General features: G+C 36.6%; 1 protein-coding gene across 1 annotated transcript in view; it reads left to right on the forward strand.

Moving 5' to 3' along the window:
• ABI3BP (ABI family member 3 binding protein) overlaps positions 1-26142 on the forward strand; it is a 165356-nt gene that overhangs the window by 52931 nt on the left and 86283 nt on the right. Inside the window, exons 7-18 of the mRNA XM_064143939.1 lie at positions 1398-1459; positions 6705-6756; positions 8030-8092; positions 9143-9238; positions 11442-11519; positions 16205-16285; positions 17595-17669; positions 20964-21029; positions 21554-21628; positions 22876-22944; positions 24536-24610; positions 25237-25311. Coding sequence (XP_064000009.1) covers positions 1398-1459; positions 6705-6756; positions 8030-8092; positions 9143-9238; positions 11442-11519; positions 16205-16285; positions 17595-17669; positions 20964-21029; positions 21554-21628; positions 22876-22944; positions 24536-24610; positions 25237-25311 — 867 coding nt within the window. The remainder of the gene's footprint in view (positions 1-1397; positions 1460-6704; positions 6757-8029; positions 8093-9142; positions 9239-11441; positions 11520-16204; positions 16286-17594; positions 17670-20963; positions 21030-21553; positions 21629-22875; positions 22945-24535; positions 24611-25236; positions 25312-26142) is intronic.

Genomic DNA, 26142 nt, shown 5'->3' on the forward strand with positions numbered 1-26142 from the left:
GATCTTTGCCATCCCTCAGGTGCGCAGTTATTGGCCCCAAGAGAACCTGCTCCATCAGTTTCCCTGGCACTGAGGTCCGGCTGACAGGTCTGTAGTTCCCAGGTTCCTCCATCCGACCCTTTTTGTGGATGGGGACCACGTTGGCCATTTTCCAGTCTCCTGGAACCTCTCCGGTGAGCCAGGACTGCTGGAAAATGATGGAGAGTGGCTTGGCCAGCTCAGCTGCCAGCTCTCTCAGCACCCTGGGATGGATCCCATCTGGTCCCATGGACTTGTGGGTGTCCAGATGGCTCAGCAGGTCCTGAACTAATTCCTCATGAATTTCCAGGGGAACACACTGGGAGGAGAATCTGGTTTTAATTCATTATTTCAGGAAGACATAAAAGGCATGGCAAATGGCCAACACTTATTTAACTAAATTTTATCAAAAGAGATGAAAGTAGGTTATTCCTGACTGATTATTCCTGACTATCTTAACATTACTTTCTCATGAAGCCAGAGTGAAACTTCTGTCACTTTTCTCTTGTCCTTAGGCCAGTAGTAGGTTCTGTTCCTGAGGCTTTGAAAGATTGTGGAGTTTTTTTCAGGATAGCATGCCAGCTTTGGTGACCTAAATAGATATTTCTTTATACTTGCCTTTTTTATATTGCTTATCAATTTTGGGTACTCATGAAGAAATAGGACAACATTTAGCTGGACTCTTTTTTACACAAAAGGACTATAAAAGAATCATGCTAGAATATGAGAGGTGCTGGAGGAGGCTGTTTGTATTCTGTACTTGACAGCTGCATCACAATAAGCTTCTATTTAAAAAGCTCAAAGAATTCAGAGATTAAATCCATGGGTTGCTTTCTTCACAGTCTGAGATAAAAGAAACCATGTCAAATCTAAAGAGAAGTGATAAGCCTGCTTTGTATTGGCAATGCTTAATGACTATGTCTTGTAGAAGAGCATACTTAAAGGAGAGATTGAGACCTTAAAGCATGCTGCTTCTAATCAGTCCTAGCACAAGCCTGACAGATGAGACGCAAGATTCCTCCTTTGAGTTTCTTCTTTGCATATTAGTGTTGTGATTATTTTTATCATATAACCCTCCTAGGCACCTCTCAATTTTCTCTAGTAAGTCTCAGACTGTTTCAGGTTTCTCACTCCCTGGTGTAGAACAAGAAAAATAATTTTTATTTCCTCACTGTCAAAATGTGGAGAGGAGGCTTTGCAGATTAATTAATAAATGTAGAGATACTGAATCAAAGAAAACTGTGATATGATGTCTTATTATACCTTGTAATTAAGCCTCTTAATTTCTTGGCTGTTGGAAAAAAAGTGAATAAACTTGGTTTGCTTTGCTTTGAAAAAAAAATATATAAATGTATTTATATTTCTTTCTGTTAATTCAGATAAAAAAGGAAATGGACAATTCCTGAACATGTACAAGTTGGTACCTAACTCTCAAACACAGGTATGCAAAACAGTCTTTTTTTTTTTTTTTTCCTTTTTTAACCATATTTGTATTTTGTGTGGTCAAATTTTTACTACTCTAGATTTAGATTAAATCAAGAAAGGCATTTTGGCTGCAAATGATCAATATTTAAAAAAACAAAATCTCTTAAATCTAAGACTAGATAGCTGCATGGAGGAGTGTTTATTCGTGTGGATTGGTGAAATGATAGATAACTGTAGCTGAGATGATTCCATCCATTGATTCTGATTTAACAGTGATGAAGCTGGTGATCTCTGTGTATGCATTCCAAACGTTAGCATTTTCTTATTCCTTTGTGGTAGTCAGGTTTGCTACCTGGTAATCTTTTTACCTTGTGATAAGATAGTGTCATTATTATATAGGCTAATATTGTGTATACTCAGGTCTTCTAAAGTCATTAGAACAGTCTCATTGAATTCTCAGATAGTTCTCAGATGTGAGACAGGTGTCTGCATAACCAGGTGCTGGAAAGAACAATTTAATTTCCTTTTCAAAAATGGTAGTAATTTCGTTAAATCATTCCAGGTGGCAGGGTACAATTTTTAACTGTTTCATCAAAAGATTTGAAGATTGTTGTAAATAATTAAACAAACATCAACATTTCTTACTTCATTTTATTTTTTTTTCTCATCTGGCATTTGTCATAACAAGCAATCATGAGTTGATTTCATATACTTCACATCCATATATTTTTTACTTTCCAGAGGTGAAGCAGAAATGAAGGATCTGTAGATTGGAACTGTTAATAGACTAGTTTTAATATAGTGGATAATAGACAACATATTCATAACCTCTAAGTATTATCTCTTCTACTATGAGATTAAATTGGCTTCTTCATGTTTACTTCCCTTAGTTTTTCATAAAAGTACAAGTTTAAGTCTTTAATCTTTAGGGTTCTTTATTGTTTAGTTTGTTTTAAAGGTTTTTAAAAGTCATTTTTAAAAGATATTTTAAGATTATAGATCTCTGAAATGGAGTATAGGATAACTTCCCCTGAACAGTTGTAGAAATAATTTTTATTTCAGACATTTTAAAAGGTTGATTTGTGAATTATTATTAAGGAAAAGTGTGTTATCTTCTGTCTCTGGTGTTTTCTGAATGTTTTCATGATAGGAAACTGTCCTATATTATTTCTCATTGTTCGTTCTTCATATTGTATGATATTGTTAACGGTCTGTACTTACCAGACGTGGTGCTCCTTCAAAAATCAACCCACAGTCTAGTATATAAATTGTATTGTTCATTTAGGACAGTAATACTTTAATTATGGTACTACACATAGAGTTAGAGCAGTCTTCTCAGTTACACTGCTCCTCCCATTGGTCCCACAAACATCTTTAAATCCACACATGACAACTCAAGACCAGGTAATTCATCCTGGGGATCTTTTATTCATCTCAGCAAATTCTGTGTGCCAGGGCTTTGACTTGGTTATGCAGCTTCTGTAGAAGTAGGGATTCTATTTATGCAAGAGGAGTCCTGAGAAAGTGAACTAAAACAGTTTTCCAAATATTTGCACAGCTTAAACATGAAAGGAGGACCTGAGCCAATGTCTTGTCCTTTTCGTCAGCTTCACAGGGCTTAGCTCCAGTACTGTTTTATCCACAGAAACATCAGGAAAACATTCCATAGACAATTCTAAAAATTCTCTTATCATTCTCACTTTGGTGATGCAAAAAAACCCCATAAAACTAAGGCTGGGAAGCTCTTAAGTTTGCATTATACTTCAGTTTCCTCAGAATTAGGTGGGTGATATTTCAGTGGTGCAATTGTGTCTTCAGTGCAAAGCCAGGAGGAGTGTTATTTAGGCCAAGATTTATTTGTGCCTTATTTTGCTCCAAAGACACAACTGGCTCATATCAGCATGGTCCTAACTATTCTCTGTAAAGAGACATTTTTACAGACTGTTTATTAAAGCATCATTATCAGCTCATCCAGTCATTCTGCCCTTTCAACACTGGTCACATATCAGCTTGTGGGTTTTTTTGGCAGGTTCAGCCTTTAAGCTTGACTAAGCTCCTGGGGCTATGTGAGCTACAGCTAATGAGAGAAGGGAAGAAAATGAGAGTTCTAGAGATGGTCATTCTTTTATTTTCCTAAATAAATAGGTGGTGGCACAGTATAGAGCATGCACAGACATTTATTTCTTCTTCTGTCTGATTAGGTTGCTATCATTTCATAAAGTCTGCCTGAAAGGCAGGATCCTTTTTGACTTTTCCAGCAAAAATGCAGGACTGTTTTCTTCTGTCATTTAAAGTCTAGAAGTTAAAGTCTAGAAGAAAGCATGCCTGTTCTTCCAGAACTTATTCAATCCAGGTTGACCCTGATGCTTCCTTGAGGAATCTCTTGCTTGTATGCCAGCTAGCTGTGGCTCTTTGGAGTATTATAAAACCTTGAACACAAGTCTTAAGAGGAACACCTGAGAGAGCTGGTGTTGCAGAGTCTTCAGAAGAGGAGTCTGAGGGAAGATCTTGTTGCCCTCTAGAACTACCACAAAGGAGATTGGAAGGAGGTGGGGCTCAGTCTTCTCTCATATGCAATAAGTAACAACAGGGGGAACAACCTCAAGTTATGCCAGCAGAGGTTCAGATTGGATATTAGGAAAAGTTTCTTGACAGAAAGGAATTGGAATTCCAAGAACCTGGAACAGGCTGCCCAGGGAGGTGGTGGAGTCACCATCCCTGGAGGTAATTAAAAGACATGTGGATGTGGTGCTTAGGGACATGATTTAATGATAGTTGTTTAGCAGTAGTGGTGTGGATGTAAGCTCTAGGCAAGTGGTTAGACTTGATGATCTTAAAGGTCTCTTCCAACCTCAATGGTTCTATGGTTTTATTATTCTAAGAGAGACAGAAAGGGCAAGTGTCTCTTAAAGTAATGTTGCCACATGCTATTTGACAGAATGTCTGAGGATCTCATATGCAATATGCCACAGGTGCACGGTCAGAAGTTCAAATGCCTGACTTGTGGTATAACTTCCATCCTTGATTTTTCTCAGAAATTAATACCATATTTGCCATCTTCTTTTGTGCATGCAGGTTCCACAGCCCTTTTAATAATTCTTGTTCCTGATACCTATAAGTAACTATTTTTTGTTTGGAGAATATAGTTAATAGTGCCATTCTTGCAGATGATATGCTGATGTTTTTGAAATAGTTTGTCCAAGCAGTAAATTTTACTACACATAGAAATATCTAAAGTAGCCACTTTTGGGAGACTGAGAAGAGAGGACTGACAACATGGTGAAAGATTAAGTGCAGCATTTTCAGAGTCATGCAGGTCAGTGGTATAATTACAGCAGCTGTGGAAGATGGATTTTATGTCAACGATGAGTCTGTGATTCATTCTTGAGTGGGAAACTAAATTCTGAATGCATTTTAATTTATCTATCATTTTCATATTGCTGTCATTACAGACATCCATTGTTAGTCAAAAAAGGGTGGATACTCTTCTCAATATACTGATAATAACTGTGAGAAGTAGTTCTGCATTGCAGTTACACATGTGCTCACCACAACTTGAGAGGTGTTTATTAGATTGTAGAGCTTCTGATGAAATATAATAAAATTAACACCTGATAAATGCACTTCAAGGTTACTTCAAAACCTGATCATCTTCAGCACAGCTTTTTTGACTGGTCAAAACAGAAATGTAATAATTTGTAGTAAAGAATACTAGGCAATATAAGAGGAATATTGTTTTGTGTTCTCCATTAATGACAACGATTGACACATCCAGTTAATTTCAACCCATGTTCATGCCAAAGCAAAACAGTTATTAGGTAGCAGAAACTGATGGCTTTCATAGAGTAAGCAGCCTCCATCTATTTCACTGAGTAAAAGGCCCAACTTGTTGAGATTTGCCTTCTCTCGTGTTAGATTTTGATCTGTGTTTGATGTGTACTCAACCATTGCTTTTAAAGCTTTTTCAAATTTGTTTAGGATTAAACAATCTACAGCTATACTTGGGTCAATAATTAAAGCCTTATCGTCAAATGCTGAATTTTAATGCAAGAGTTCTTTCATATGAAGTAGACCAGACATCATGAAGTCCAAAATGAACATTAACTGATTCTGACTTTAATGTAGTACATGTAACAAAGAGACGTATTTGTGTGATTTCCTTTCTTGTGGTGCAGATGTAACAACATTTAATAATTCCACTTATATTGTATGTAGAATTTCTATATTGCTGGCATTAGGGTCTAGCTCCTCTCATCTCCTAATTATATTATTAAGTTTTCAAAAGTTGTTCCTAGTACCCACATCTGGTAGTGAATATTGGTTTATAATATTGGCTACTGGAATGGGCTGCCCAGGGAGGTGGTGGAGTCGCAGTCCCTGGGGCTGTTCAAGGGAAGACTGGACGTGGCACTTGGTGCCATGGTCTAGCCTTGAGAATTGTGGTAAAGAGTTGGACTTGATGATCTGTGAGGTCTCTTCCAACCTTGTTGATACTGTGATAATCTTTGGGATGAGATGGTTTGTTCCCTTGAATAAATGTGTGGTCCATTCATGTGTTCCATATTTTTGTGTTATCAAAAGGCTGGGAAAAAATCACTCTTAGACAGAAGTAGTAATCTGGGTCATAGAAAAGTGAGCAGCAAAGAAGTTCAACAATTCAGCATAAAAATGTAAAAAGAACATGTGTGGCTGGCCAACTATACTTTGGAAACCATTTCACCAAATAAAATGTCTGGGTTAGTCTACTTGAAGCAGCCAATGCACCTAAAAATGGCAGATAATTTACCAACAGTTCTGGAATAGTTTGTGTTCTAAATAAGGTAATCCCCAGAATATAATTCCAATCTGTGTCCATATTTGTAACTGTGTATATTTGAGATGTTTTGTTGTACTTTAATTTCAGCTTTTCTTAGCTTTCTGGACTACTCCCCAGTGACTGCTCAAAGATTCTTTTTTTTTTTTTTTTTTTTTAATAATTAAAAAAGAAGAAGATTGGGAATTCCTAAGCTTTCAGATACTGTGTTTTTATGAAGTAAAGCATCTCAGGCTGAAAAAAGGAAATCAAAATGCAGTATTGCTCTACTAGCCCATGGGAACTGAAGCAACTGTATAACCTTCAGTGAGTAGGGCCAGAGCCATATCCAGTGTTAATTTGGGGCAGGCGTGGTGTTGGATTAGAGCCCTCTGCTTTTGTTACTAAGTTCAATTACTATTCTGGCAGTTATCCCAAGGCTTTTTCTTTTCCCTTCCTCTTCTCTCAGCTTACACTGCGTGATAATAAGAAGTTGGTCCCAGTCACAATAATCAAACAAGGTAAATTTGCATTTTTTAAAAATTGATTCTTATGCTCTGCAAGAGCAATTTAAAATTAAAATGAAGATAAATTCTGGCTCATTTGAATATCATGAAAGTTTCATTTTAGAATGAGTAGAACTTTACAAATGATCATATTCTGTAATTAAAAATACTCTAAGCTGTTTCTAACAATGTTAATAAAATGAGCTATTACACTACATTATAAACAACAACTTTCTTGAGTCATTGAATGAATACCAGTCCTGATTTTTGCTAGTATGCATTCCTTTTCAATTGGATTGTCTGGGTATATTGGTCTCCCCTCTGTGCCTAACTGGATAAGGCAGGCATGAAGGGCAGCCATATGGGTAAGTTTCATGTTAAGTTTTTTGAGGGTATATTTAGCTGATTCATTGAGTTAGACTCCCTCTTGTTCCTCTCCCTGGTCAGTGAAGAGAGGTATCTTGAGGCAAGTAGATTTAGACTGGATATTAGAACTTCTTTACAGTGAGGGTGGTGAGACACTGAAACAGGCTGCCCAGGGAGGTTGTGGATGCCGTCTCCTCAAATGTGTTCAGAGCTAGGTTGGATAAGGCCTTGAGCAACCAACATGGTCTAGTGGAAGGTGTTCCTGCCCATGGCAAGGGGGTTGGAACTAGATGATCTTTAAGGTCCCTTCCAGCCAATCATGATTCCATGATTATTGCCCTTTTAGAAACACTTATTTCTATCTTGTAGTCTCTCTTGTAGTGAGACGTAGTATAGTAAAGAGGGCTGATAGAAAATGAGCTGCAAATTAAAACTTGCTAAATTGCAATTGTATTGCTCATATTTTTAAGTAACAGAGATCAAGTTGTCTTTGGAGACAGTTCACAGATCAGCAACAGGAAAACACTGCAGGGTGCTTTGAAAGCAAAATGCTGTAGTTATTAAAATATTACTGTATTGGCATTTATTTCATATGCATATTTTTTTGAAGGCTTGTAAATGTGAGGTGTCCTGGAACTGGCCCTGTATTAGCATAACTATAGAATGCTGTTTTTCACCCAGTATATAAAACTAGTATGCTAGGGGAAAGAGATGCACAATTAAGAGATGATGTAGAGGAAACACAGTTTGCAGTCCTTTAAACTGAATGTAAATACAGAAAAGATTAAAATTATGTCCTCACCTCCTATTATTAAGTTGAGGGAACACTTTTGGGATGCAGAAGCTTGCCTCAGCTGTAGTTTTGTCTTTTGTTTCCATATTTTTTAAATTACTTTCTAATATCTCTGTATTCTCTCCACAGTCATTCAAAATCGGACACAGTCAAAAACTGCAGACAGTTCTTCCCTCCCAGGAGCAATATTAGGTGATTAGAACTTTATTTCTGAATTTCTTTCTTTTTTCCCTCATCTTTGACTGAAAATTAAAACTGTGTAAACAGTTTTAATTTTCTTGGTCTAGGTAATTCTTTGCTTGCATATCAAAGGATATTTTGCATCTGGTTGAGACAGTATTTGGCACCTTTTACAGTGGTGCAGATAGTTCAAGGATGATGTAGTCCAAGGTTATTAGAATCATTGTATTTCAAAGAAGGTACTGTCATTGTTTAAGCCAAGAAGTTCTTTCATACTTCAAGTAAGATTCTATGGCAAAAATCTTACTGAATTGAAGGGTTATTGGCTTTGATTTTCTTTTTTAAGGAAGTATAGTAAGACAACCATCTACAGGCACAAACCTGCAGGAGTATATTTGCCTATAGTGGTATATATGATAACCTTCCTTGCAATTGGAGTTTGACATTTGATATTAGGTGTTAACTCTTTCCTTCAAGCCATTCAGTGTAGTGGCTTCTTTTCTTGTTTGACCTATAACAATACATAATATTGACTTAGAACATCAAAATAGGTTTGGTATAGTGAACTACTGGTCTGCCTGAAATGGAGAGGAAAGGTCCACTGCAACTTGGACCTTGTGAACTGGATTCAGGAAGATGTTTAGCCTTTTTCATAGGAAAATACTCAATGCAATTACTTTGGCATAAATTTGCTTTGTGTGAGTTTTAAAGTATGAAAGTGAATCAAGCAGATTTTTACTAACTACATTTGGTGTGGAGTCTTTTTGGACCACCATTCAGAATATCTCGGTACATGTGATACTCTATTACTCCAGGGTTATATGCTTCAGTATTGAATCTTTTTCAGATGTGGGTAATCTTGAAATGATGGTGATAGAGTGAGTGGTATAAAGTGGAAATAGCACCAAATGGCAGTGATAATCACTGACTAGAACTAACTCATTTCCCAAGTACTCAACTTAAACTCCCAGTGATTCAGTCGCAGTTGTTCATACATCACAGAGGATAGACTCTATGTTTTTCATCTCTTCTAGAATTAATGGCTCACTTCTTTCTCTGCAGTGCACCTTATAGTTCCAGGTCTCAATGAAACTCAGCAGAGACTTCCTCCTCTCCTGACAATAGATGATATACCTCAAGCATCCAGGAAAAAATTAGGTAAGCAGAAACGAACTAAGCTTGTGTTTGTTAGCATTATCAGAAACATGGTGATGTGAGATCATGTATTCATGCATCTCTTTTACCTTTTATTGTTCTCTTTAACCTCTGCTTAGCTTGAACTTATAGGGATTCATAGAAATTAACTTATTTTAAAGCATCTGAACATGTCGTTGTGGTGTTTTACAGCCATTTAGAAAAGTAGATGAGGACAGGCTGAGCTAGCTGGGGTTCTTCAGTCTGGAAAGGAGGAGGCTCCAGGGGGACCTCCAGTACCTGAAGGGGGCCTACAGAAAGGATGGAGATAAGCAGTTTACAAAGGCCTACAGTGACAGGATGAGGGGAAATGGGTTCAAGCTTGAGAAGAGCAGATTTAGATTGCATGTTAGGAACAAGTTCTTTACTATGAAGGTGATGGAGCACTGGAACAGGTTGCCCAAGTTGGTGGCTGAGGCTCCTTCCCTGGAGACATTCAAGATGAGGCTTGACAGGGGCCTGGGTAAGCTGGTCTAGTGGGGATGTCCCTGCTGACTGCAGGGGGGGCCAGACTAGATGACCTCTAGAGGTCACTTCCAGCTCAGACCATTCTGTGGTTCTATGATTCTATACATTAGCTTTCATCCATAGAGGAAGGAAAGCAGTCACATTTATGGACTTTAGGAGTTTTATTTTGTTTTACAATGTAACATATCTAATTTGTACATTTTAGACTTCAATGTATGTCTTTTACAATTGAAGTGTATGTTTCTGTTTTAAAGATTAGAGTTTCAGTGAAATTCAGTTTTGAGTTCTGGCTTGAGTATATGTGAGAAATGGTTTCATGAACAGATTCTTTTTTATTATCTGTAATTAAATCAGTGGGGGGGAAAGAAAAGGTAGCCAGAAATTAGAACATTCCAGTACAAGTTTCCTGTGTATCTTGTGAATACAGTAACCTTCAGGAAAAAGACATCTTGTTAGGCTTGTTTAAGATCTGTAAACTAGTATATCGTGTGCGGAATAATGCAATCATTGGGAAAGCAACATCTTTCCCTGGTCGCTTGAGTATGGTTCTGGAGCTCATGACTTTTGGCTTAGCCACTCTTAATACTTCATTTCAACTCTGAACAACTGGAGCAGAGTTTTGCCTTTCTCATTTCTGCTTTGTTTAATTTATTCTGTTGCTTCATTGCTGGCCATGACTTGCTTTGCAGTGAGAAAACAACAGTGCATTTTCTCATTAAGATAGTGTGTAAGTGTACAGCTACACAGTAGAATAACATTTGAATACTTTTGAGTAAGAATATGTTTGGACTAAGTATTTGTCAAACTCCTACTAAGTTTTCTTTTTAAGAATGACAAATCTGGAAAAACAAACAAACAACACAAAATATATTTCCAAAATCATCTATGGACAAAAAGAGAAACAGGTGTACTATTCAAGTCAAAATTAATTAATTTCCCCTATATACACTGCTGGAATATCTTTTTACCTGTTGGAATACACTATCAACACGTGGCTGTAATTGTTAGACATAAGAAACTAAGGACATCTAAGAAATCTGATGTGTGGATCAAACATGTGTCCACACATCAGATTTCTTCTAAAAGGCAGAAGCCAGAACAGTGGAGTTCACAAAAATGTGAGAAGCTCATGCCTCAGCTGCTGAACAGAAACAGGCTGTCTGATGGGGTTGTGGAGTCTCCCTATATGGAGATATTCAAAACCTTCCTGAATGTATTCCTGTGTGATCTGGTATAGACAATCCTGCTCTGGCAGAAGGGCTGGACTAGATGATCTTTTGAGATCCCTTCCATTCCCTAACATTTTGTGATTCTGTGGCATGTCCCTGTTGACAGTTCCATTGTATCTGAAATATTATAAGACTATTCTCATCCAACTTTTCTTTGCTCTCCATGCTCAAATGCTAGACAAAAGAAAACCACTGAAAGCTATTTTGCACTGTGAAAGTAAAGGGCATTAAATTCCCTGCCATGAAATTTATTTTTTAGGAATCTTTTTATGAGCATTTAATTTAGCTAGACAGATGCTTGTACTGTTTGTGTAGTGGAAGTTGATTGATTCCTAAAGGTATTCATCTTTCCATACACATTCATGTTAGCTTACTTTGGCAAACTGAAGTGGGACAAAAATAAATCTGTACTGGAACAGAGCAGACAGATACAGCTTTGCAATTACTCTCTAATGTCTTTTTGCCTTTAGCTAAGAATGAAACTCAAGTATGGCCTGCTGAGTCCAAAACACCAGAAGTTCAAGAGATCTCTCCACAGTCTCTCCCAGGTAATGAAAATTTTGATTTTAGAAACTCTGTAAAATATCTTTGCCAAATATATAAACTAAAATTAAACCCATATTTGTGTTGCTTAATCTGTACTTAAAGGCAATAGTTGGAAATTTAGAATAATGTAGCTGAATTAGTAGCTCTGAGTGGTAGATGCAGATAAAAAAATAATCTCATTTTGAGGGAAAGTTTCAGATGCTAAATTGCTAGGTTTATGAAACCATGTAGAATTAGAACTGTATTGGATACCTTGAAATTGTGAGAAACAACAAAATAGGTTTCTTTGTGATGCACCAAGAACTTTTTATGTTATTTATGAACAAAAAAAGCTATAGATAAAAGCATGATTGTTCAAAACAAATACATAAGATTAAGATTGAACAATCACAGCAAAAAACTCTATTTCAGAGATGCATTGAAAATCAGTTTTGAATACCTCCACTCTGTGAACGTACTGATCCCATTAAAGTGAACAGGGACTTCTCACATACATGGGAAGGGAATATAAAATGTGATTGTAGACTCATATTCAAGATTTTCTATCTGTGAAATGTATGTTACCTTGTATATTTCAAGGTTTTTGTCATCTACTTGTGACTCAAAAATATCTCTTTTTAAAATGGACTTGCTCAGATGCTAATTTCATAAATGGTTTTAAAATGTGAAGTAACATCTTAAAACTCACTCCCATTTGCTTAGCAAAGAGATTAGTGAAAAATACACAGACTATCAAGATGTGTGAAAAGTATAACCCTGCAATTTACATTTCCTATTTGAGGGCAAAAAGTTGTAGAGAACTAAGTTGTTTATTGAGTTAAGTGATGAAGAATGATTTTCCACCCACCTTATCATCATACATTTTGGAATTGCTTAAAATTGGCATACATCTGTCTTACTTTTCTCCAGTCTGTATTTTATCTTATAGCTGAGACTGAAATTTTGATTCTGCTGTAATTAGACATGAGAGTTGACTTCTGGTAGCTTCTTTGCTGAAAGGTAAAAAGGAGGCTGAAACAGTGGCAAGACTTTAAAATGAAAAAAAAAAAAGAACTTGAAACAGTGAAGTGAATGTTTGTTTTGGTTCAGTTTGGTCATATTATATAATCTTGCTGACATGATTCCTCCTGTGAAGTATTTCTTGGCAGGCTGAAATGACATACCACATTCTTCCTTTGACATCACAGGATTCACACAAATACTGCCATAAACAGGACTGTGTTTATTTTCTCCCTAAGGATATCAAAGTTAATACTACAGATTAGGGGCTGATCTACTGGAAAGCTGCTTCATAGAGAAGGACCGTGAAGTCCTGTTGAGTGCAAAGTTACCTATGGGAAAGCAAAGTGCCCTTGTGGACAAAAAAAGACCAATAAGACCACTGGTATCCTGCTGTACCTTAAGAAGAATGTGATCAGCAGGTGAGGGGAGGTTCTCCTCTGCCTCTACTCTGCCTGATGAGACCACATCTGGAATATTGTGTCCAGTTCTGGGCTACCCAGTTCAAGAGAGACAAGGAGCTATTAGAAAGAGTTCAATGGAGGGATATGAGGGTGATTAAGGGAATAGAATATCTGATGAGGAAAGGCTGAGAGACCTGGGGCTGATTAGCCTGGAGAAGAGAAGACTGAGAGGGGATCTTATGAATGTTTATAAATCTCTGAAGGGTGGGTGTCAAGAAGGGGCCAGTTTCTTTTCACTGGTGCCCTCTGAAAGGATGAGAAGCAACAGATACAAACTGGAACAAGGGAAGTTCCACCTCAACATGAGGAGAAACTTCTTTGCTGAGAGAGTGCTGGAGCACTGGAACCAGCTGCCCAGAGGGGTTGTGAAGTCTGTTTTCTATGACACTATGCCTTACTCTACATCATAAGACCAACTTGTTCTTGAATTAAAGCAAACAATCCAGCACCATCCAAAAAATACGTAGGGAATGAAAGAGATGTAGAGTGAAGTAACACAGCAAAATCCTATAATGATTGAGAATCATCTTTTAGATTAAACAGTAATTATTTTTTTGTCTCTGAAAGCATTTTCAGAGTTTTATTTCCCACTCAGTAGATACATGCATTTGCCAAATTCTACACTTAAACTTTAACTCTACAAAACCTTCATATGGATAGCTCTTTTCAGTTCATCTTAAATATTACAATGGAAACAAAGAAATTGTTCCCCAGGAGTTTATTATCAAAGATGATAACTTGGTAAGTTCAGCATATGTGTAATTAACAGCTTGTTTTTAACTGAAAATGTTTGGATACTGTAAACAATTTTTTTTTTTACAGTTTGATAGTTCTTCTAGACTTAAATTCTGCAATTAGTTTGCTAAATTATTACTAAATTATTTGCTTTGTCCAAGTAACTGCAGAACAAGCAATTTGTAAATGTATTTTGTCAAACTTTGCCAATTTGTGAAAGAGGGAACTAGATGCATACATTTAGTAATTGGCTGTCCTGCAATGTCCTAGTCTTTAGTCTCTGACTCATCAAAGATACATCATTCTTTGTGCTGTGATGTATTAGTTAATTAGGTAAACTGTGAAATCTGGCATCAGAATTGGCATAAGCCATGGGGAGGACAAAAATCAGTTTCCTTTCTTTTGTGTTCTGTCTTTGCTATAATTTATATTTGTGCACCTGGCATGCAATAATTCTAACCATAATCATCATCATCTTTAGACATAACACAGAATTAGGTGTTTATGTAGGTGGATAGTGTGCTTGATTATAGATGATAATAATTGGCAAGTTACAACTAAACATATTGCTAGCACACTGAAATACTTAGTATCATGTTCCACTTTCATTTCATTCTTTCTCTGTAGTTTTGGTTCCATGTCTCTTTTCTGTGTTGACTGTACCTTTCAGTCACTCTTTGTTGATCACACTAATGTCTCACGTTAATGTGTATATATATGTGTATGTATATACATTAAAGAATGTGTTCATTGTGGTTAAAGTATTTCAGTTAAAGTTACATTCTTAGAGTGTAATTTCTGTCTTGTGATTGCATATGCAAAAATTACTTGAATGCTTAAGCATCTAAGCCAGACTTTCACAAGTAAATTAAGAGATCATGGATGAAGACAAGACCTTAAACAATAGAGAAGGACATGGACCTCGTCCTGTGAAGCAGGTCCAGGGCACCTCTTCTATGAAAATAGAGTGAGAAAGTTGGGGTTGTTCAGTGTGGAGAACAGAAGACTCCATGGAGACCTTCAAAATATGAAGGAGACCTGTGAGAAGGCTGGGGAGAGACTGTTTAGAAGGGCTTGCAGTAACACGATGAATGGCAATAGTAGATTTAGGCTGGGCATTAGGAGGAAGTTCTTCACAACGTGAGTGGTGGGACTCTGGAACAGATTGCCCAGAGATGTGGTAGGCCCCACCCCTGGAGACATTTAAGGTCAGATTTGATGGGGCCCTAAGCAACTTTATCTGGTGCTTATTGCAGAGAGGTTGGACAAGATGACCTTCAAGGGTCCCTTTGAACTTGATGCATTCTATAATTCTATGGTCTGAGCACTGCCCTTTTTCAAGGGTTGCATTTGAGACACAGGGTGATATATGGCCATAATCAAAAAGTTAATAGGTTATACTTCATTGTATTTCCTTTGGACATTCTCTATTTGAAAAGCATACTGGATTCTTTGTGTAAAACATAGGAAATATTTGCTGCAAAACTTTTAAGAACTAGTGCCAAAGGTGGCAACAGAATGCTGGTTTAAAATGAGCTGTGTGCTGAAGCATCTGTTGTGTCATCAGCCATGCAAAAAGGGAAGAATTGGAGCTTGAGACATTTCAGCCAATGTACTGTCTGAAAGACTCCACGAGCTGAGCTGCTCTTCTATTATACTGAGTCTTTGTCAAAGAGTGTGTTTTGTGATGTGACATGCTTTAGTAACTCTTTTGTGTGTATGCATCAGCCAGGCATCCCATCATTTTCTTGATTTCAGGCTTTCCCTCCCTTGGCATGCACTTCTATGGAAACACTGGTTAGTAGGCTTTTCAAGCTTTGTTTTTGCCAGGTTTGTTACAATGTTTTCCACTTATTCTTAACACAGCAGCATAAATCCACAATACTTTCTTTTTTTTTTCCTTCAACCTTCATCCAGTCTTGAAAACTACGTTTAATATACCTCAGATTATCACTGCATTCTTTTCTCTCAGTCAAGTGTGAGTCGTCTTGTTAATTTCACAGGGGGGTTGCAGCTACTCATTGATTAGAAGTATCAGCCCATTTTCTATGGCATGGAAGAACTAATTTAAAAAGAAGAGCAAGTTATTTCTTTGTGTTAAGGGCTGTACCAAAAACTTATCAAATCAGATTTGTGAAGTAGTGAGTAGGCTTGGAATGAAAAATGCCACCTGTGAATCCAAACTAGGGTTACAGTTCAGCAGAAATTATTCCTCTGTTACCATGTTTCCACTGTTCTTACTGGAATACGAGTGTGATAATTCACTCCATGATGTGAAATGGCAACAAAATAAATCTAAAACATCATGTAGCCGTCAAATCTGAAACCAAAAGTAAATATTGCTCATGATAGAGTCAATCTGCAGGAATTAATTGGGTGACATAAAATGGTGATAAGAAAAGCAGTGGGATTTTCAGAGTAGATTAAAAACAAACAAACAAACAAAAACTCAGAGGGATTTTAAATTAAATAAAGTTTTTTTCTTCTAGCTCAGCATGAGAAAAAACATGGACCTGAGGAACTTAAATCAACACCTAAACCTGAATTGGTGCAAACACAAAACATACTGGGTAACTAATTTTGCTGCTTTTTACCACCTGTGTACTTTAAATTCCTTTTTTGTTGTTGTTGTTTTGTTTTACTTCCAGCAGAATTTTTCTACTACTTACTGCATTCCCTTTGTATTGACTCCAAAGGAAGTCCTAACTAAAAATTTTTGGTTCATTTTGTGTTTCCAGGAACTCACTCATGAAATGTAAAGCAGAATGCATCTAGCTCTGACTGTTATACCTACGATTATTGCTAGCAGATTCGACTGATCAATTTGATTTTATATTTCAAAGCAGTGTTTTCTGTCTACTGTATGATTGACATCCCATAAAACATCTATTAGTCAAATTAACCTCAGTGACAGAACTGAAATAATTAACCTCCTTGATTTTCTTCTGATGACAGGTTCATTTAGGTAACCTCAACAGTGATGCAACAGGAATATTCCATGTGACATTATATTTGTCCTGAAGGGAAAAAGAGCTCTATCAATATTCTCATGACGTTTCAGAATGAGATTTCATATATAAGTAGCAGAATTGTTAGTTTTGTAATTTAGAACCACATCTACTTTTGCATTCAGAATCCTAAATGTTGGTTTTAGTGCCTGAATATTAATCTCCTAAGTACACAAAACTCTGGGCACAAATCTAAATGTGAGCTTGTGGGTTTAAACATTTTTTTTCCACAAACTTTGATTACATTTTTCTAAAGAACAGATGGCATACATACAGGATGATGTATGACCAATGAAAAAATCATCTGCAGGACTGAAATCTTCCCATGAGGAGGACTTCTAGTGCTTCTCAATAAATTGTTACATAATCCTGTTGATTCATGTTAATGCCATGGTCTCTCTTTTCTTCATTTACAGTTGCAAGCAGATTTGCAGAATTTACTGAAAGTTAAGCCATCAATCTAATTTTCACTCTTAACTTTTAATTATTTTTTTTAAAGCACAATCATCCTTGCCTGGTGTTTTGCAATACTTTTAAACACTAAAATATTACCTTTAATAACGATGGGTCACTGCTTAATTTCAGACTAGGTGGTTGTAGTTGCTGATGGATATTTGTTATTGAATTCCTGTGATTGACGGATCTATATATCACCATTAGGGCAAAGCTGATTTCAGTCATTCCACACTTTTTAAGTGGCAAAGTTGTGTTTGGCTTTTTTCATCTAGGTTGGAACTGCTTCATTTTTTTTCTTTTTTATTAACTGCCATTGATTTCAGAAGTGAGTGGTTTATAAACCAAAATATAGATCCATACTGTGTCTTGTAATATTCTTAGTCAAGTAAAGCCTTGATTATTTCTTTTATCATAGCTACTAATGAAATACAACCACTTTCTTCTGGATCCAGAATCCTTGAGGCTCCAAAAAGTCCATTGACAGAACTTGGTAATTACTTTCTTTGTAAATCTGAGTAAATTTCAGTGGGAAATTATCTAATTATTTTGTTGTTTCTGTTGATAGCAGATTTTAATGCTTCAGCTACAATAGTATCATTCTGTACATAAAATATAGTAGCCATTAGCTTTCTTTTCACAAAAATTACAAACCTCTTCTTGTTCCATTCTAAGTCTGATTTTGCTTTATTGTTATAAGAACACAGTCCAAATTAAGGCTTATTTTTAAAAACCAAGCAAATTAAAAATTGTGAGGCCATATGGATAAACTTTTATCTGGAGGCTTATGATGGCAATGCATACTCAGCTAAAATCTGTACTCTTAGTTGTGTAATTTTCTTGGAAGAATTCCATGAGCTTCTGAGACTGGCCATTTCACAGTTGGATTACTATTCCAGCCAGTTCTGTGGGGTTTCATGTAGTTTGCCACAGACTTGTATATTTGGTTAAAACAGGCAGTAGTTTGTAGATATTGTTGTAGCTTAAATAGTCATAGATGTTAACTTTTGTCTGCGTGCTTGCTGATGATCTTTAGGACACTTTGGAAAGGGCTGATATTCGGGGAAGTATGACACTGCACTGCAGTTCAAGTACTTACCGACATTAATAGTAACAACAAACAAAGTTAAGTTTCTACCATTTTTCCTGGGTTTTGTTTATCCTACAACTATACCTCTGGGTCTTAAGTTTTGTGATTTCATGCTTGTGTTGGTGATGAGTGGGGGTATTTCAACAAGTTATGAGCATCTGTTCTTATTGATAATTTCTTCATCTTCCTTCCTTCCATGCCTTACATCTGGATTTTATGTGCCGCTATTTGTAGGTAGTTTCTTTGTTCTTGTTATTACCCCGAAGTAATTTTTGTCCAGCTTCGTGTGTGCAGCTTCTGTAGCTAATCATCACCAATCTGTTCATGGTGTGACATCGTCAGTGTCAAGCCTGGTCTGCATCTCTTATCACCCCAATGCTGTACTCCTTAACACATCCTCAGAACCTTTGCTTTTGTACGATATTTCTCTACGTTAGATGCAAATATCTCATTCTGCCAAAACAACTACGTGTTGCTGCTTTCTGTATAAATAGCTACCACATTCACTAACTGAAATAACCTTGAATCACTATGGATTTGTACTCCATAAAATATTAGTCAAGTAATAGTACTGGCTTATTTAGACAACATAATCAGTCTGACAGATTATAAAATCATTTTGAGAAGCAGGTCTTACTTCTTAAGAGGTGTATTTGAACCAAATTCTCAAGAACATGGAAGTGACCTTCACAATTTCTTTTTTATTTGCTACATTTTTTTGACAGCTCTTTTGCTGATATGTTTGAAGGGATGGCGATACATATTTGTTTTCACTGTAGTGAAAGAAGTTTGCTTAAATCATTAGAGGTACCATAGGAGCAAGAGAGATATTCAGTGATTTAAGAACCTATTTGCACTAAATGTATTTGAAAACCTGAATTTTTTTAGGGATGGGAAGTATTTTTGCTTACTGCTGAGAAATAGTAACCTAATTCCATGTTTGTCTCAGTGGTACAGGTAAAATAACAATATAGTAAGTAAAATATTAAGGCAAAATAAGTGAGTCAGAATACAGATTTCATTCAAATACTTATTCTGATTTTGCTCTTATGTGGTTTATTCCTGCCAAAAAATATTACTTATGAAAAGTGGGATTTAATTATGTGAGGCTGGGCTTAGCCACTGGATCTCCTGGAACATCTGCTCTCTCTGTGAAGTCAATGCTGAAGTCAAAGATATGCTTTGAGAGCAGGGTGGAGTGGTGGTCATACAGAGATTTCTCTGCACCGTGCCTCTACATGTCTTGATCATCTGCTGTCATAAAAACAGCAAAGAAAACAAAGTTTCTGAAGTTTAAGTGTGGGTGGCCTGGTGATCTATATTCTGCCCTGATGTCCCAAAGACTTTTTTTTTTCCTTTTCATTTTTCTATCCCAATTGTACCAAATGCAGACATTTCCTTCGGTTTTTAAACTGTCTGTGTGGTCAGTGTATTTTTAATTCAAGAGACAGCTTTGTTAACATGCCTTCAATGTCTGATGCCTTTGGGAGATCACTTACATTCTTACTGGTTGTAAATGGATCAATAGAAGCTTTTGTCAAAAGCTGTGAATCATGCAGCTTTTGTTAGTATTATTTTCTTCTTTATAAATGCAAAATGGAGTAGAATATTTCCAGATGGAAAGGACCTACAAGGATCATCTGGTAAAACTGCTGAGATTGTATTTGTTAACGTGATAAGCTGCTTGAAAGCAAATGGGAAAGCAGATCCAATATGTGAAATAAATATCTGCTTGTTTTTTTACTTATATTCATATTGTCTACATTAGAATTAAGCCTGTACCTAGCTAATTTAATGTTATTTTGAATTTCAATCACCCAGAGAATTTTAATTTTAAATTTCTGATAAAAATGCTTTTGAAAAACACTCACCTTAATAAAAAAAAAAAAGAAACAGTTAAAAATACAGATGAAAATATTCTCTTTCAATTGTGACCTAAACAGTCATAATTGACTTGTGCAGATAAGTTTACTGGAAAGAGTAGTACTGTGGACACCATTGAATATGTGCTGTTTCTTAGAAGAAGGATAGTAATGCATGGTGAAAACTCCTCCATGGTGGTCTTTAGATAAGAATGGTGAATTCCGCCTTCATTCTTTTCATTAAAGCACACTTCAGGTTACCCATAATGACATAACCAAAAGGTCTTTGTTAATAGCATTCATTACAGCATAACAGATAAAAGATGTTTTTACTAACTTTCACAATTATTTCACTGACTTTCCTGTACTGCTCTTTTTCCTTTATTTAAAAACAATCTTTTCCCATTGCACCTCCTTTAAAATAGTTATACATAATGTAATAGTAAACAGTTTATACAGAGCTGTGAGTGCTGCAAGGATTTAATGCATTGTTGGGACTGTAGCTGCTTTGCTGTGAAGGTTGCCCAGAGATGTGGGCAGAGAGGAAGCCTCACCCCTGGAGACATTCAAGACCAAACTTGACAAAGCCCTGAGCAGATCCATCTAGTTAGAGATGTCCATGCTTAATGGGAGGTTGGACATGATAACCTTAGCAGGTTCCTCCCAACCTCATGCATTTTGCTATTCTAAGAAAAAAAAAAACTTTTAAAAATATGGATTCAGCCTTCTTAGAGAACATATGTCAAAGTTTTAATGGGGTAAAAATTAATAATCCATTTGTAAGGAGAGTGTCTGTATCTCAGTATCATGATACATTTTTCATGTTTGCTCTTAGCTACTCAGAGTCCAGCCTTGAAATCCACATCTCTACCTTCTTCAGAAACAAGAGAGATGGAGATGGGTAATCAGAAGATTAGTTCCATAATATTTTTTTTTCTATTATCTTAACATCACATAAATCTGCAAATGGTAATTTCAACATCTGCCTGAGAATCTTGGCTACCAATGCTTACAGAGGGCTGCTTATCACCCACCATTCCTGTTACTATGTTACTAGCTTAAAAACTGCTTGAAGACAGTGTTTTCACATCTCATTGTTAGCTTGTTTTCACATCTCATTGTTAGCTTGTTTCTTTTTGTATAGCTCAGCTTTCATCCCAGAAAACTGGAGAACGTCAAATTCCTTGCTGATACAAATTCTTTCTGGCATGTGGAACTCAAATTTCAAGGCCAGAAGACTGCATTGCATGCCATCATCTCCTGTTCTCATGGCACAGTTGGCTCACATCTCACTATCAGGCCTGCAGTCTTGCTTAGCTTTGCAGCAGCAGCATCTGGAATTGCACAGTCTTCACTAAGTTATTTGATGCTAACCCATAAAGCCACAGGTCTCTCAATCATTTTAAGTTCAAATTCTTTTTTCAGCTTCTGAGGAAACACAGCTTGTTGATTCAGGATCTAAAACACCTGGTACCACAGAAGGGCAACCAATCAGATCTGGTAATGATTTCTTGTAAGACTAATCCTCTTGACAGGAATTTTCAGAGGAGACATAGTGCTGTTCGTTAACCATTTTGTTCAGCTTGATGTAAATGACAAGCAACTGCAGGTATGAAAGTGTCGTATCAAGTGGCAAGCTCCCTTTTGTCATTTAATATGAAATACTGAATTGCTAATTAGGTTTTTTTCTACATTTGGCTACAGATGTAATTCTTAGCTTTAAAATTAAATCTGACTCACAGTAAACACCCATTTTAAATGGCCCTGTCCACACCTGAGTTTTCTAAGTGGAATGTCCTGATTTACTGAAGTACTTGGAGTCCTACAAAGTTACTGGAAACTGCAGAAATCCCTACACATTTTCAAAATTTAACTCTTTTAGCCTTTCTATATAGACACAGACATAGTTTGAAGTGTCTAGATTTCAAAATTGGCACTATAACAACATGCCATTGATGATTCAGGCACTGGCTAGTTGGTCCTTAGGAAATGTCTATGAATTAATAGATGAGTTTTTAAGAGCTGATTAATTACTTGGGGCCACTGACAGTTATCTAAAAGAAGAAAAAAGAAATAATAAGAGGAGAGCCAGTTGGAGAAACTTCACTTCATTAGTATGCCAATAATGTAATGCCTGATGCATATATTTTTGGAAGAAATTAATTTTTGAAAGCAAGCCATTACTAATGGGGAGATTGATTGCAGCTGTCAGCCATTCACAATGCTGTCAAAATACACTTTCTGTGTTTCATTTGGTACAGTTGCTGCTTTGCAATCCTTTTTTTTCCATCTCCACTTTCCACACCTGGATATCCAACTTCTTGATCCTTGCAATTCTAAACAAAAAAATCCATACAGTCTCAGTCAGATAATTTTTTATTCATAACTTTTTCTCCTTCTTTGATTGGTTTTGTATTTTTCCATTTTAACTCTATAGTTCAACTTTTTTTTTTGTGTAGTTCTGCCAACAGTTTGGTCATTGTGTCCAATGCAGTGCATTTTATGATTCTATTTATGAATTTATGATTCTGTGATTCTATCTATCTTAACATTAATGTGTTTTTGAAAGCATTTTCAAGGCATACGCAGTTGGTTATTGCACATTTCAGTTTACCTTCCTGAACAATATAATCTGCTAAATATTACCTAGAGGTTTCTTCAGCTCACAAAAAAAAACACAATGCTGTTTCATGATGGTGTTTGTCACTTCAAAACAATACAACATGATTTTTATTTTTATTTTCCAGCTTCACATGACTTCCTTCATGTTACTTCTACTCCCCAAACTTTTACAGCTTCAGAAAAAACAGACACTGGTAAATTACAGGAATATTATTTCAGAAGCTTGCTCTTTGGTTGGATGGTGCTGAGAAGTTTACTGCTTCTATGTTTGTGATTTCAGATAGTTGTGCCACACTGCATTGAGTGTTGCCCTTTGTGTTAGTTTTTCAAATCTTTATTCCTGGGGGCAGGTACAACACAGGTTTAAGCCAAAACTGCAGCTATCTCACAGAGTCTGAATGCTGCAATATATCAAATGGGTCTGCTGGGGAAGGATTCAAATTTTACAGAACTTTAAGACTATTACAGTCAAGCAAGATATGATACTTTTTAGTGATAAGATTGGTTTCTTTCTCTCTTTCTTTTTATTTTGCAATGTTCATATATTTTTTTTGTTGAGATTTTTTTTCTATGTATTTTCTTAAGATAGTCCATGCATCTCTGGCCAGACCTTTATAATTAAACTCTACTTTCAGTTACAACTTTGGAGATGCTGTTTCTCCTGTAACCTCTGATGTGTGAGGATGCTTTACATTCTTATGGCTTGAGCGTTAACAAGTTCTAAGTTATCCTGCTCTAATAGAGGTAGATTTATACTAGATATTAGAGAGAAATTCTTGACAGTGAGCATGATGAGACACTGAAACAGGTTGCCCAGGGAGGTTGTGGATGTGCCCTCCCTGGAGGTGTTCAAGGCCAGGATGGATGAAGTCTTGAGCACCTGGTCTAGTGGAGGTATCACTGCCCATGGCAGGGGAGTTGGAATGAAATGATCTTTAAGATCCCTTCCAACCCAAACCGTTCTATGATTCTATGAATCTGTGAATATTCAGACATCCCTTCCAACCACTACTGTTCTGTGATTTTGTGAAATATATGAGGGCAATTTGGAGCAAGTAGCATGTGGCAGAGAGGAAAGAACAGCAGTTCCTTGCCCAAAACTTTCAGCAATGCAGCTTCCACTTCTGAAATTCTCTTCTGTGTAATGTCCTGTTTCTTGGCATCCCAACACAGTTTTCTAGGGTTCAGTTTGCCACACTGTTCCATAAGTTAACTTACTCCCAGGCAATTATTTTAAAGCAAATTAGTTCATTCTGTTATATGGGATAACTGGGATCAAATCTGAAGGAAAAATAATTGGCCAAAATTGAGAAACTGCAGAGGGCTGAGTGCCTTAATCAAGTGACACCAAGAGACTTTAACGTCCTCAAATCACATTTTTTACCTAATTTTTCTGAAGAATTCTTTACTTCATGGAAACACACAGTGTAAGTTGTAGAGGGTTGTTTTTTTTCCAGGTAGTATGAAAGACAAGTGCTTGTAAAACTATATATATATATGTTGTTTTTCAAACCTTTGGACATTTACACACATGGGAAAACTGGAAAAAAAAAAAACATTTTCAGCTAAGTTATTTAAAATACTTAGAAAAAAAGAAAGTTTAATTTTATTTATAAAAAATAATACTCTGGAGAGAAGTGGAAGGTAAAATTTCTCTCCCCCAGATCTTCCTTCTTACTTTATTTACAGGCAGCTATTTTCAGGGATATTAGGGTTGGGTTGATTTTGAGTTGTTGTGTTTGGGGTTTTTTTTTAATTCTTTTTTCCCCCCTTTTCCTGCTGCAGGAGATACTGCTACTCAGTTGGAAATATCCAGGCCCATAATTACTACAGAACCTCAGTTGTTAGAAACAACAATGGGTAAAATTGATAAGATGACTTCATTCAGTTTTAAAGGTTTTAACTTTATTTTACATGTGCTGCTATTTGGAAGCTTTATGTTGCTTTACTTGTCACAATCCCTGTAATTCATGGCACTTATTCTTGCCATTAATTAGATTCTCATCTGCATTCATCATTCATCTTCATAGATGGCTGGGTTTGGGTATCTCCTTAGTGAGGTTCCAAGGTGTGGAGCTTGCTTTTCTCAGTTTCAGAAATGTTGTTTTCATGCACTAAGAGAAGTGAACTGTGGCAGGGGATTGAGCATGTGTATTTCTGTGTAAGGTTTCTGGAAAAGACTGACTAGGTTTATGTTGGCTAACCCACTTCCTGGAGCAGAAAGTGCTTCTTAGTACATTCTTAATGTGCTAAGATTATTAAATCCTAATAAGAAATCCCTTTAGTATGGAGAACTGAACCACGTGGTTTCCACACTGACTTCCACACCAGCCTAACAGTTCATGAGACACATTAATGCCAAGCTGATTTGCAAGCAAATTTCCTTCTGCTTCCATGTTAACAATGCAACATTTGTCTGCTGAGTTCTGTGGTATCCACAAGTAGCTGAGGCAACTAAGCCCTTTAACACAAGATTATCTTTTCAGATTTAGGTGAAAGGAAGCCACTTTCTTCAGGTCCCACCACATCAGGCATGCCAGAAATGCCACCAATCACAGCTGGTAATAATGACCTCTCTTCATTGTAGTTCTCATGATATCTAGGCAGTGTCTCTAAAGACTCAGCGATAATTTACTAAGGAGAGTTTGTTGTGCCTTGCTGTCTGGAAAAGTGTAACAGGAGATAGGGAGATCTGCTGTGTCCATTGCAGTGTCTGAGAAATTTGGAATGAAATGTTGGAATGAGAGGCTTCATTTTTCTTATGCTTGTAAATTATTAGATTTTCCTGTAGAGTTGTTGTCCTTTTTTTGTGTGTGTGAAGGATCACACATATCTATATGGAGGCTTGTCATTTGGAATGGTTAAATAAGTGCTAACATGTCAAATTTGGTGCATTTGTATATTGAATGCAAAAGCTTCTCCATAGGTGCAAAAAGCTTTAGCTCCTGTTCTTAAGGATACCCCATGAAGTTTGTTTAACTGTGGGGAACTGCCAGCTACTGATTTGGTTACTGAGTCATTGGATGTTGCTAGAAAAGGATCAAGTAGAAGGGACCTGAAGGGTATCAATTTCCAGAGGATGAGAAGGTAAAAAACCAACCAGCCAACCAACAGAAAAAATCCCCAACAAATCAAACCAAAAACATCCCAGAGAAACCACTAAGCACTGTTTCCTGAGTATGACCATTACATTACCTTATGACAACTGTTTCATCACCTTATGACAACTGTTTCATCTTTGTGCATGTTTGAAAACTGCCACCAACAGTCTCATCTCCCTTACATTTGGAGTCAAATCCACAGTGTTGCAAAGATGTGCAGTGAAAATGAGTACACACAGGGTAGATTTTACACTGATCTGTGTGTTAGATTGTAGACCTTCTCTGTGTATG

This window comes from Pogoniulus pusillus, chromosome 5 (assembly GCF_015220805.1).
Source record: "Pogoniulus pusillus isolate bPogPus1 chromosome 5, bPogPus1.pri, whole genome shotgun sequence".
Classification (NCBI taxonomy): domain Eukaryota; kingdom Metazoa; phylum Chordata; class Aves; order Piciformes; family Lybiidae; genus Pogoniulus; species Pogoniulus pusillus.